Source organism: Mya arenaria, chromosome 3 (genome assembly GCF_026914265.1).
Source record: "Mya arenaria isolate MELC-2E11 chromosome 3, ASM2691426v1".
NCBI classification, from domain to species: domain Eukaryota; kingdom Metazoa; phylum Mollusca; class Bivalvia; order Myida; family Myidae; genus Mya; species Mya arenaria.
Window position 1 is genome coordinate 48,351,709 of NC_069124.1, and position 13,348 is coordinate 48,365,056.

At 35.7% G+C, this 13,348-nt stretch overlaps 1 protein-coding gene across 5 annotated transcripts in view; it reads left to right on the forward strand.

Annotated features, from left to right (window-relative positions):
• The window catches only part of LOC128229311 (uncharacterized), a 64,129-nt gene continuing 50,781 nt past the window's right edge, over positions 1-13,348 (forward strand). For 3 of the 5 annotated variants that reach the window (XR_008260072.1, XM_052941160.1, XM_052941161.1), the window contains exons 1-20: positions 1-134; positions 748-903; positions 1,073-1,288; positions 2,206-2,454; positions 2,637-2,843; positions 3,698-3,880; positions 5,281-5,379; positions 5,630-5,761; positions 6,313-6,441; positions 6,627-6,758; positions 7,227-7,358; positions 7,588-7,722; positions 8,068-8,199; positions 9,948-10,085; positions 10,766-10,912; positions 11,308-11,446; positions 11,591-11,682; positions 11,818-11,987; positions 12,263-12,350; positions 12,482-12,552. Coding sequence is in view for 3 of the 5 variants with exons in the window: in XM_052941160.1 (XP_052797120.1) it covers positions 71-134; positions 748-903; positions 1,073-1,288; positions 2,206-2,454; positions 2,637-2,843; positions 3,698-3,880; positions 5,281-5,379; positions 5,630-5,761; positions 6,313-6,441; positions 6,627-6,758; positions 7,227-7,358; positions 7,588-7,722; positions 8,068-8,199; positions 9,948-10,085; positions 10,766-10,912; positions 11,308-11,446; positions 11,591-11,682; positions 11,818-11,987; positions 12,263-12,350; positions 12,482-12,552 (2,811 nt within the window). In the remaining 2 variants the exon portion in view is untranslated. The remainder of the gene's footprint in view (positions 135-747; positions 904-1,072; positions 1,289-2,205; positions 2,455-2,636; positions 2,844-3,697; positions 3,881-5,280; positions 5,380-5,629; positions 5,762-6,312; positions 6,442-6,626; positions 6,759-7,226; positions 7,359-7,587; positions 7,723-8,067; positions 8,200-9,947; positions 10,086-10,765; positions 10,913-11,307; positions 11,447-11,590; positions 11,683-11,817; positions 11,988-12,262; positions 12,351-12,481; positions 12,553-13,348) is intronic. The other 2 variants (XR_008260071.1, XM_052941159.1) reach the window with 1 other exon arrangement.

Below are 13,348 nucleotides of genomic sequence, written 5' to 3' on the forward strand. Positions count from 1 at the left end.
CTGAATTATTGCAGATAGTTGTAGTTTAATATTGTAACAGCACACCACATGTTAATGTTAAAACAAAATAATGTTCGTCGTTTTGGAATGGATAACTTTTCTCTGCTTGGTATTGCGTGTGGCAGGCGTACCAGGTATGTGTTAGGTTTGTGTATTATATATTATCGAACTGTTCTTTATAAGCAGTTCGTTAATAGCCTTAATGGAAGCAAACGTCCGAATTCATACTAACTTGATGAAGCTTTATTTTTCAGCGTTGTAGCTATAATACCCCAAAGTAAGTTTGCAAATCATGATCATGAATATAAATATTGAATATTTTAGATATGTGATATATATCTATATAAAAAAATCTTCATAAACTTAGTTTTTAACACGACATAAGACAACGTGCCCACTTGTATTGTCAAATTAGGAAGTTCATTCATGTCATCTAGTACTAACCTCTTTTATGCAAAGTTATTTCTTCGAGGCTGCATACTCAATATTCGCCCAAGCAAGGCAAATTAATCATCAAATAAGAAAAAAAATTGGACCCAACATTACAGTTTTCCCGATTCGTTTTGTTGAACATGTAAGTAGATGTACCACAATTATTGGCCTTATCATCGTCTGACATCATCTTGACGGAAGTCGAAGAGATTTGTCCCTTGAGTGGTTCTTAACATGATACGTTAAGGACTGTTTTCAGATAACCATTCAATTCATTATGTTAATAAAGTCAAATGTCTTCTTCTAACTCTCTAGGTACTGACTGCACAGTAGACAATGATGGTATAGGGAGATTAGGACCGCAATGTGAGTTCATGTGCTGGTGTAAGGATCGGGGCGAATGTGATCAGACGAGCGGCACGTGTAAGGCGGGATGCGTTCGGGGCATGTTTGGGCCTAGGTGCCAGTACCGTAAGTCTCCAGCGATTAAACAAAGAAACTTTTTATTATTAAACAGTGTTGGTCGCTTTTGCAATGCTTAAAGGAAATGCCCGATTGAATCCACATTGAACGTTTTACTTTACGTGTTCTTTTCTTGTTATGGACCATTACTCTCTCTGATTTTAATTTCAAATGTTAGACGATATTGCACACGACCAAAAAAAGTACGCGAGGCATTCGGACAATTTGAAACAACATCGGTATGCTGAACTGGCTGTGGACAACGATCCCAACACTTGCAGCTCTACAGCCTTTGAAAATATAACAAGGACAGAACCACCCTGGTGGCGTATTTGGTTCCCGTACGATGTCAGTTTCAATTACATCGAAATGACCACCAAGCAAACTACGCTACGTAAGTATGTCAATGTTGGAAAGGTTCATGCAAATTGTGGACAGGCATTGTATCTTTTAATCTAAAGATTCACCTATTTCGTATCATTTAAGGGATAGATTGTGTAGAACTGAAACAATCGAAGTTTAGTAAACGCTGCTTAGGAAACTAAAGGTTTGGAACACGGAGCACTTTGAAAATGTTTTGGGTCATAGGACACAGTAAACAAAGTTTGCATGATACAAAATTCATTTACAAGATAACTTAGCATAACATTGGTATTAAATAACCCGAAAACCTCTTGAAACATGGTGAATTATTTGAGTGTGATCATAAACTTGACAAGAATTTTATTGGTTTGAGAAACTCATGGCCGAAAATAAAAACTTGAATAAAAACATTGAAATTGACCTGAACGAAGGAGATTTCTGGTCCTGAAACTGTTTTTAAATGCGCCTTGAAGTTTTTTTTTAATGAGCATAGAGGACTGACAATTTAACTTGTATGGTAAGACGTAAGCAAGTCATATATAAAACCATTCACTTATCTTAATAGTTTCATAACATAAATTGATGAAAATATCACACAGTATGATAAAGCAGAGTAAAGATATTGGGGGATTACAGTCTTTGAAACAAACATTTTTACTTTACAATGCCGGGATTTGTGTTACAGTCAACACTTTTTAAAGAAACTTTCAATACTTACTCTCAATATATTGAGTGACATTAAAAAATGTAGGAATGAATTTGCGAACAGCAAATATATATAACTTTATGTATATATACACGATAAGAACAACTTTAAAGCATGTTTTTAAACTTCATGACCTTGATATACCACACAATTCGATCTCAACCAGTGGTATTTTATTTCTAAATGATTTTGGTAGATAATATGACATTTACGGTGGCGATATTTACTTCTTTTCATTTCAGGGTACATGTCTAATTTTTCTGTATCAGTTACAAACATACCTTCGTATCAAAGTGTAAATAAAACGTATTGGCCTCTCGAAGAACACTTTTGTTACCAGTACCAAGGAGATGGTTTTATTCTTGAAAAGGAAAGAGAATACGCCATCTTCAAGTTCTTTTGTAGACCCCTGTCACTCGGAAACACCATAAAGATTACTCTTGGTTCGACTGAAACTCAACTAGAACTTTGTGATGTCAATATAAAGCAAGGTATATCAACTGGTATTGTTTCTAACATATACATATATAACTTGTCTGTTATTATCACTGGGGAGAGTGTCAAGAAGCCTTCCATTTTGATTTACCACATATAATAGAATAGCTCTTTATGAGACATACACGTTCCGGCGTTTACAATGTAAGTTTACACTAAACTTGCTTTCTTTTTACAGGAAGAAGTATTGCACACAGTAAGCAAACTTCAAGCTCACCTGCTAATAAAGGCAATGCGAACAATGCTGTTGACGGTTCACATGACAATAAAAAGAAATCAAGATGTTTTCGCAGTATTCAGTCCGATCCATGGTGGCAAGTTGATCTTGGCCGAATTTCAATCATCCGGGAATTAAGATTGACACCATTTCATGAAGACATAGAAAGTAAGTTTTGGATTTCCCTATACATGTATATAAAAGGCAGTACCCGCTTTATGAAAACAGTTCAACTAATGAAAAGTATTTAATATTGCTAATGTATTTGACAGTTATACTGGTACTTAACCATTCAAGTAGCGTCATAGTGCAACCAATATTATGGAGACACTACTTTATATACAATTTTTTTATTATGTTTTGTATTAGGCAGGTACTGTGACATTCTGCGTATCTGCAATTTATTTTAAAATTACAATAGGTTATGGTTATCACTTGGTATCACTATGTATGTCATTTCATTTTACTCAAGTGTTTGTATTGTACATATTGTACAAATTTGCAAAATGAATATTTCAAACATAACTAGATTTTGTCTATTCCCACGCAAGCAGTTTTCTACAACATTATGCCAGAAGTATTCAAAATAGAATTGTACTGATTTCAAAATATATTCACAGCGCCTTTATAACAAGAGAAACATTTCTTTTACGTAATGATAACTCGTTATATAGTGTTATTCACCTGTGTTTATTATCATATATGCATCGTATTCTTATATCGGATGCTTATGAATGCAACATGGATGTACTAGCATGTTGTTTCTTTGCATTTTTAAACTTTGTTTAAAGGAGTTGCAAGAATATCATTGATATATCATTGCTTTGAAATATATCTTGTTCATCATTGTTTTACATCTTTGTTGCTAAAAGTATATGCATGAATAACTGTATTATGGGCCGGATGCCTTAGAATTATCACAATAAACTATATGCTATGTTACGTTATGTTATAGGTAAAATATAAGTGCTATGTTTCTGGAATATCTGCAATTGTCTCTTCAATTTGGATATTGTTTTCAGAATCATTTTCTGGGTACGAAGTTAATATATCAATAGAAGAAAATAACTCAACATGGAAAACAGTGTTCAAGGACGATGAATCGGGACAAATGTATGTTAACCTTACAGTTGCAGTCAGACATATTCGTATTTACAGACAGGACAAAACAAGGTTAATATTATGCGAGGTGGACGTTTTTGAAGGTATGGTGATCTAAAATAACGATATGCTAAATACAACCTTGCTCTTTTAACAAATATATTTTAACGTCGTCAAAATACAATGAAGTGCATAATAATCTTCATATAAGTGTTTATCATATACCCATCATCAATCCACACGCAATACATATCGCAAAATACGGCCGTATTCGACTCTTTTGACGTCACGTCATAACATGTATCGTTGCGCGATGTTAAAATAACGTCATCAAACAAAATAGTGCGTCGTTATAATGACATTTAATATGGAAACATGTGACTTTTAAGTTATCTAACCAGTAATGTATATAATTAAAGGGTTTTTAGTACTGCGTTTTGATCCGGAATGTCGTATTCGACTCTCGTTGATTTTTGCTGATTTCGTTGATATTGGTTTGCGCCTCGTAAAATCCGAATTTACAAAAATCCACTCGAGTCGAATACAACCTCCCAGATCAAAATGCAGTACTTATAACCCAATTGTAGTATGGGCGTTATGTAACTGAAGTTGCTATGAATATGGAATATATATATGAGGCCTTTTCTACTCAGTGTATATCTAATTTTTATTTGATTGAGACTTAATTTACACTAATGACAGGTGAGACATTAAAATTGTATTTTTTCATACTTTACCCATGCAGTATGTGGTTATCGCCACTGAGATGATGAAAATATGAGTAATTAACGGTGAAGTAAAATTAGTATGTGTTGTCCTGTTCTTGAGGCAAACTGTTTATGGCATGTATTAAATAAGAACCATGTATATGATAATGTACGCTTGTCTATTGTTTCAAAGCAAAATAGTCGAGAAATTGTAGTAGGTATTGGTGTGGGACTTAACCTTTAGACATTACTGAATATTCACATTATGCTAGACACACATGCTAATCAATGAAATAGGAATTATGTGATACAAGTCCTTTCTTATTTAATTCTGAGGTTAGGACTCGTAAAAAGCTGCGGAAAAAAGGACTCGTGGTTGTGGCATTCACTTATTGTTCTCAATTTAGGCCGTAAGCCGCAGGCCAAATACTTTAGTTCTGCAAATCGAAATCAAATAGCGTGTGATCAACTCTCGACATGACTTGTTAAAAGATACGTTAATGATGATAATTATATATTCAACTTCATGTAGGTTTATCAGTTACTGCAACGAAACTAGCTAATGTATTAAAATTCATCATTTAACATTCCTATTTTTTGGTTATGGCAGGCACTTATCGGTTTAGTTGGGAAAAATTGGAGTGTATGGCCTATGAACAGAATTGTAAAAAAGTAAAACATTACGCTTGTCGAGCATGCAGCCTTTCAAAGCTTAACGATTTCATTACTGCTTCTCGGTGTAATTAACACTAATGATTACTGTTTATACATGAACGGCTGTAACTTAACCAATCCAGTATGTGGTTATCGCCGCTGGGGTGGTTCTTGTGAGAAGGATTGTTACTGTGGAGATGATGCCCCCTGTGACATGTATACCGGTGTTTGTCCTGGAACATGTAAGAACGGCATTTTGTACTTTGTTTAAAAGGACACAAATTTCATGTTCTAGGGCTTTGCTGTTTTATTCATCAATTCCATTCACACGTTTCTAATTCCGTTTTAGGGTTTATGAGATATTTAAAAAGACAATTTTAAATGGCAAAGCTTTGTAATTGGATCAGTTTAATAGGTTATAAAAGCATTATTATATAATGTTATATGACATGAATGTACAAAACCTATCATGATAGATGTTACTGTTTACAGCCTGTGATAACAACATGTATGGTCAGCACTGCTCCAGCCCCTGTAGTGAGCACTGCTCTGGTGGCTGTAACAAAGGCAACGGGGCCTGCAGCCCGTGTAAGCTTGGATATGAGGGCCACTTTTGCAACGAATGTAAGAGTTGATAGTCCGATATACGGTTCTACAATATAGTTCCTACGTTGCGGATAAAACACCATCCTACTGTAGTATACATGAACATCGGTTGAAATGGCTCATAAATATGAAATTGTCTAATTACTTTACAAACACTATTTAAAATTAGTGTATACTCTTCCAGCATCCAGTAACCAATAATGTTTGTCTCTATAATAATTTAAAACTCTATTTCTTCAATAACCTGTTCCAACAGCACGTTTGGTTTAAATTGTTTAAACAACTGTCCTGAGAATTGTTTGGGAGCCTGTGACAATGTGAACGGGACGTGCAAGGTGTGTCCACCAGGATATAAAGGACCATCATTTTGTGAAGAAAATATGTTTTGCAATTTTATATCAAGATTGTGTATGCTATACACTATGTTATAAGACTAAGTTCGTTTTATGTTGGAGTGTCACATGAGTTTGTGTTAAACATTCTGTTGGAATCAACATAAATAAGGTACACCTGGTGGCATCTATACTGGACTATGATTATTTAAACATACGTTGTTGTTTTTTTGCTAGCCTGTCAAGACAACAAATTTGGTCAGAATTGTTCCGAATTATGTGGCGATTACTGTCACGGAATCTGTAACAAGATAAACGGAACATGCCCATGTTTATCTGGATATACGAGACCCTTTTGTAGAGATCGTAAGTCTTTTATTTCTAAATTGATTGCAATAGTATCGGCAAAATATTTACTGTATTTTATCCACTGATGTTTTTCCAAGTATTGTGTTAACTCTTTCTTCAATATTCGGGTATGATAAATTATATTACTTTGTATGAGCATAATTTGGGTTAAGTTAAACATATCCATAATCTGTATACTGTAGGCTGCGATGACGGTCGGTTTGGTCAGGATTGTTCCCAAACCTGCAGCAAGCAATGTTCCGGAACTTGTCACCATGCTAATGGATTTTGCAGTAAATGTCTGCCTGGATATCAGGGGAAGTTCTGCAATACAAGTATGTACAGATCGTCAGTTTTTGTATTGTTTGCTTAGTTAGAGATAAATGAGTGTTTGTATGTACATCGTTGTCTTAACGGTTTCAACTCATTACAGCATGTGACGAGAACAGATATGGCCAAAATTGTTCGAATATATGTAGCGAGCACTGTTCTAGACCATGCAACAATGTGAATGGTTCTTGTGCAACTTGCAAATCTGGTTTTAAAGGAAAGTCGTTTAAACAAAATAAGTTTTTGAGCTATTAAACCCCTCCAGGCTACACATGAAACACTGAAATTTATTATGTATTATTTTTTCATGGATTTTAAAAATCGTTTACTTTTTAAGCAAAAACAGATGTCATTATTTTATTTTCATTGGGCTGACACGGCCTTTGTGCAGTATTCATTCACAAGGGTTTACCTTTGTCCTGTTCGATATGAAAATTAATATATATTCATAAGCTATTTTTTTAATACAACAGCTTGTGATGATAAAACGTACGGCCAAAATTGTTCAAACAAATGTAGCGACCACTGCTTTGGACCTTGTGACAAAATAAGCGGAACCTGCACTGAATGTGAATCTGGATTTGAGGGGCCATTCTGCAACAAATGTAAGAATGATAAATAGAGTTTATGAACCGATGTGATTATTTTTCCACCGTGCTAATATTGTTATGTACTTCAGAATATTTCCATATTTAATGGTGTTTAACAGGCTGTTGATGAAGTCTGTTTGGTTATCATTAAGTGATTTATTGATTAAGTATGAGACCACAGAAAAGTTGACCAAATCAATAATAGAAATGATTATAAAAATATTATATTCACTGTTTGATTCAGCCTGTACAAAGACTAAGTGGGGAATGAACTGTAATAAAAGCTGTGGCCAGTGTGCTACTGAAGAATGCAACCCTTACAACGGCTTCTGTATAACGGGATGTAAGGCTGGTTACAAGCCAAACACGTGCCACGAACGTATGTGTACAGACCAACCATCCCTAGGAATCCAATATTACCCAAATTATATGTTATCGATGTGCATTTTATTGTTTAGTGTTGACAATTTACCAAGTTACTATCTAAGCAAATACTAATTAATATTTTCATTTGATTTTATGAAATTTTCGGATTGAAAATTAAATGAGATATATATCATGCATTCATAAGATGGAACTTACTTGGGCGTTTATATTTGCCACGCCTTTCCTTGACAACAATTTATTTAGATTAATTCCCCTATCTATAAAGGCACCTTCACAATTATTATAGAGGCGTAATACTGACGTTTTATGTTTTTACCTGCAGAATCTTTTTTTTTAGATTGTGACAGTGGCTCATTCGGCGTAAACTGCAGAAACACATGCAATCCAAATTGCCAAGGCCCATGTAACAAGATTAATGGCCATTGTCTCGACTGTAAAAGCGGATGGAATGGTTCTTACTGTGACAAAGGTATTTAAAAGTTTTGTTCTTATGGTTCGTTGTCAAAACTAAAACGTTTATTGAGTCTTTTGAAGCAGTTGTGCAAAACTAAAGTATGAGCTACATCGAGCCATTTCGAGCATTCGAACATAAATTAATTATTACAAACAGAATAATAATTACAAAAAAGTAAAAAATAATGATTTTTCAGTATTATATTTTAGTTTTTCTTCCAAACTTCTTTCTTACAATGACAATTATTTTACTCGTGTTTACATAGCAACCACGGCTTACGTTCCTAATTTTCGACTGCATTCAACGGTCCGATCGCTTAAAGATACTGCAATAAATCTAAAAGTTCGTCCTTATATATGATGTGTAACGGTAACGCGTTGAAAAAAACAATCATAAGCCAGATAGCACATTGATACGTTAATGATGCGTGTTTTTTCAATAATAATAAGGTCTGATGCCATGTCCGTGACGTTCAATTAAAGTAAACACAATTTGTCATGCATTGTCTTACTCGTAAACATATGTGAAATTTCCACGTATTTTTAAGAGATATCATCACAAAAAATGGTCAGTAATATTTTTTGATGTATTATTTAAATGCAACTCCAAAGAATTTCCGAGGGCATAAAATCGCGCGATGCGGCTCAAATCTCATGGAGTACTCCTACTACTACTACCACTACCACTACCGCTACTACTACTACTACTACTACTACTACTACTACTACTACTACTACTACTACTACTACTACTACTACTACTACTACCACTACCACTACCACCACCACCACCACCACCACCACCACCACCACCACTACCACTACTACTACTACTACCACTACCACTACTACCACTACTACTACTACTACTACTACTACTACTACTACTACTACTACTACTACTACTACTACTACTACTACTACTACTACTACTACTACTACTACTACTACTACTACAGCTTCTACTGCTACTGTGTCTGTTTCTACTGTTACTACTGCTTCCATTGCTACAACTACTTCTGCTACTACTGTTACTATTGCTTCTTCTACTACTGCTTCTGCTATTATTGCGTTTGCTACCACTGCTTCCACTGCTTCTATTATTACTGCTTCTGCTTCTACTACTACTGCTGCAACTGCGGCTTCGTTACTACTGCTACTACTGCTTCTGCTACTACTGCATCTGCTACTACTGCTTCTGCTACTACTACTACTACTACTACTACTACTACTACTACTACTACTACTACTACTACTACTACTACTACTACTACTACTACTACTACTATTACTTCTACTACTACTACTATTACTACTACTACTGCTGCTACTACTACTACTACTACTACTACTACTACTACTACTACTACTACTACTACTACTACTACTACTACTACTACTACTACTACTACTACTACTACTACTACTACTACTACTTCTACTACTACTACTACCACTACTACTTCTAATACTACTTTTAATACTACTTCTATTACTACTACTAATACTACTGCTGCTGCTTCCACTGCTGCTTCTGCTTCTACTGCTACTACTGCTTACATTGCTATTACTGCTTCGTCCACTTTTGCTTCTGCTATTACTGAATTTGCTACTACTTCTGCTGCTACTACTGCTGCTTCTGCTTGCAATACTCCTACTGCTACCACTGCTTCCACTGCTTCTACTGCTACTAGTGCTACTACTGTTTCTACTGCTGTCGCTGCTACGACTGCTTCAACTGCTTCTATTAAATTGTATGGTCAGAATGTGAGCTGGGCACATGGGGGAAAAACTGCAGTCAAACGTGTGGAGGTTGCCATTCCGAAAACTGTAGCAAGACCACTGGTCAGTGCTTGAGTGGATGTAAACCTGGATATAAAATATCATTGGACTGCTTGGAAGGTAAGTACATATCTTTATTTGTCAGTATTTTTTTTTAAATATATTTTTTTTAAATATTTTCTTAAAAATGAGAGGGTAGTTCATTTATAAGGAGTTATGTGTGTAGACGTTTTGTTAAACGTAAATTATGATTGAGGTTAAGCAACGCAACGTATGCAGTTCTTAACAATGTGCGCGTAGTGGTGAAGCCGTTATCAAATTAATTCGGACAACCAAAATCTTATTTTATATCGACAATGCATCCACATCATTTCTAGAATGTGACGCCGGTAAATCTCAGAACACAGAAACACAGAAAATACGTTCTGTATGTGTTTAAGGCCAACAGAAAGTGATGTAGAACATAAACAATGTGTTCGGTAACAATGCATTTTGTGCATATGGGTTACAGCACATACTAAAGAACAAAAACAATACGCTCTGTAACAAAGCATTCCGTGTATTAGACTAACAGCAAATGAAATTGAAAACAAACAATACGTTTAGTAACAAAGATTCAGTGTCTAAGGTTAAAAGCAAATAATAAAAACCCAAACAATACGTACGATTTAACAACGCTTTCAATTAAGGCTAATAGCAAACGCTATAGCGCACAAACAAAACAAAAAAGTAAAACTGTCTCAAAAGATATGCGATTTCAAATAAGTACATTGATACATGTTTATTACTCGTTTATACAGAATGCGAGGCTGGTAGTCACGGCGTTGACTGCCAGGAACGGTGTGGAATGTGCGCCGGAGACAAAGCGTGTCACCCAGGGAACGGGACCTGTCCACTTGGCTGCAACACGGGGTTTTCTGGAGAAGGATGCACACAGAAGCTGCAAGGTAGTTACTGTGATGTATTTTACTTATTAGTAAATATCTTATGACATAAAATGTATAGCAAATGATATATCAGACTGGGTGTGTTGAGGTTTGACTTATATTATTGTTAGTAATATACTTTTTTGTCATATCTAGAACAAAGAGAAGGCATTGCATTAAGAAACTCATTTAGACTTCGTTCATATATTCATAATTCTAAAAATGTGTAGCAGCTATAATTACAACGTTTAATCCACGCTTCTCTGTAACGTATGCATAACTGTTTCAAGCGACTGGAAACGTTGATTTGCTTTCGTTTGCTTTTCTGCTTCATTATATCATGTTCAAGTTTAACATTCAATTGTATTATGAGGTGTTTGTTTGTTTTTATGTGTTATAAAATAATATTTTGTCAGCGTCCTCGGAGCCTCATACAGTGGCTTTAGGTGTAGGTGGTGGGGTACTGGCCCTCACGATCATTGCGGCGGTAGTCGTTGTGCTGGTTATGAGAAGGCGGAAAGCTACTAAAAGCCAGAAGAATCTTCCAGCAAATATGTGAGTTGCAACTTTTTTAAAAGATGTCTTGCTTTTAGATTTAAATCTACGAGGTATTGGTAACTGTCGATTCCATATAATATAGTTTTAAATGAATAAAATTTATGTTTTAAGTTCAGTTTTAACGCAGAACATACTTAACAGAATACAGAAGTCTGCAGAAATACAACATCTTGGAACAAGTAAGGCCCCTAAAGAGTCAACTGATGGTGTTGAAGAGTCAATGAAGAAACAGGGTAATGTTTTGTTTGCAAGGTATTTGCTGAATGTATTAAAATAACTGAAAGCATATTATTACAAATAAATAAAACATGCTATGTTTTTATTATGTAAAAGCCTTTCAGCTAAATTTTGACCATTTCTCACCTCAGATAAGAGCCTTCCCGTGGCACCTACGGAAGATCCTAGCGTTGTACAGGAACCCACGTACGGAAAAATGATGGATGAAGAGGGGCCCCGGAAACCCGTGACCTTGTCTCACCTTCTAAGCTATATAATAACCAAGTCTGCTGACCAAACCTATTTCAGAAATGAATACGCGGTGATCTTTCCTACGTTATGTAGATTTAAGCTTCACTATCGTTAAAAATATGTTGATTTTTTTAACAAAAACTCAATATGTATTGTAAAAAGTACCGCATGTAAGGAGAGCCCGTTCATTTGTAATAAACCATGACGTTAATACAGCAGAGTAAAACTAATTAGTAAGAGGAAGCCATTAAAGTCATTGGCATTTTGATGGTAACTCCTTCCTATTAAATTGAGTTTTTCTTAAAACTTGCCTTTTATTTGGAAGCAAATATGTTACATTTAAAGGCAATTCCAACCGGCATGATTCACCCAGCGACCGCTGCGAGAGACCCGGCGAATGCTGGCAAGAGTAGATACAAGAACCTGTATGCATGTGAGTTATTTTCAATTGTGAAACCCAAAACATTTCTTTTATAAAGTTGATTTCTGTGGTCAAACGTTTCGTCCTTTATTAGGTACAGCATGGTAAACAATAAAAACATTCTTCCAATTGCGAAATTTCAGACGATCACTCAAGGGTACATCTAAAGAAACAGCAAGGGGGAACGGACTATATCAACGCTTGTTATATTCAGGTACAGTATAGACATTATTCACATACAGTACAGACTGTATCGATATTTGTGTTCCATGGAGGTACAATATGAACAAAATCAATACATGCCTCATTCCGGTACAATACAGACTGTATAGATACATGTCTCATTTTGATACAGTACTGATTGTACCGATACTTGCCTCATCCCGATACAATACTAACTGCATCGATACTTGCCTCATTCCGATACAATACTGACTGCACCGATTCTTGCCTCATTCCGATAAAGTACTGACTGCATCGATACTTGCCTCATTCCGATACAATACTGACTGTACCGATACTTGCCTCATTCCGATACAATACTAACTGCATCGATACTTGCCTCATACCGATTCAATACTGACTGCATCGATACTTGCCTCATTCCGATACAATACTGACTGCATCGATACTTGCCTCATCCCGATACAATACAGACTGCATCGATACTTGCCTCATTCCGATACAATACTGACTGCATCGATACTTGCCTCATTCCGATACAATACAGACTGCATCGATACTTGCCTCATCCCGATACAATACTGACTGCATCGATACTTGCCTCATCCCGATACAATACAGACTGCATCGATACTTGCCTCATCCCGATACAATACAGACTGCATCGGTACTTGCCTCATTCCTATACAATACTGACTGCACCGATACTTGCCTCATTCCGATACAATATTGACTGCATCGATACTTGCCTCATCCCGATACAATACTGACTGCATCGATACTTGCCTCATCCCGATACAATAGAGACTGCATCGATACTTGCCTCA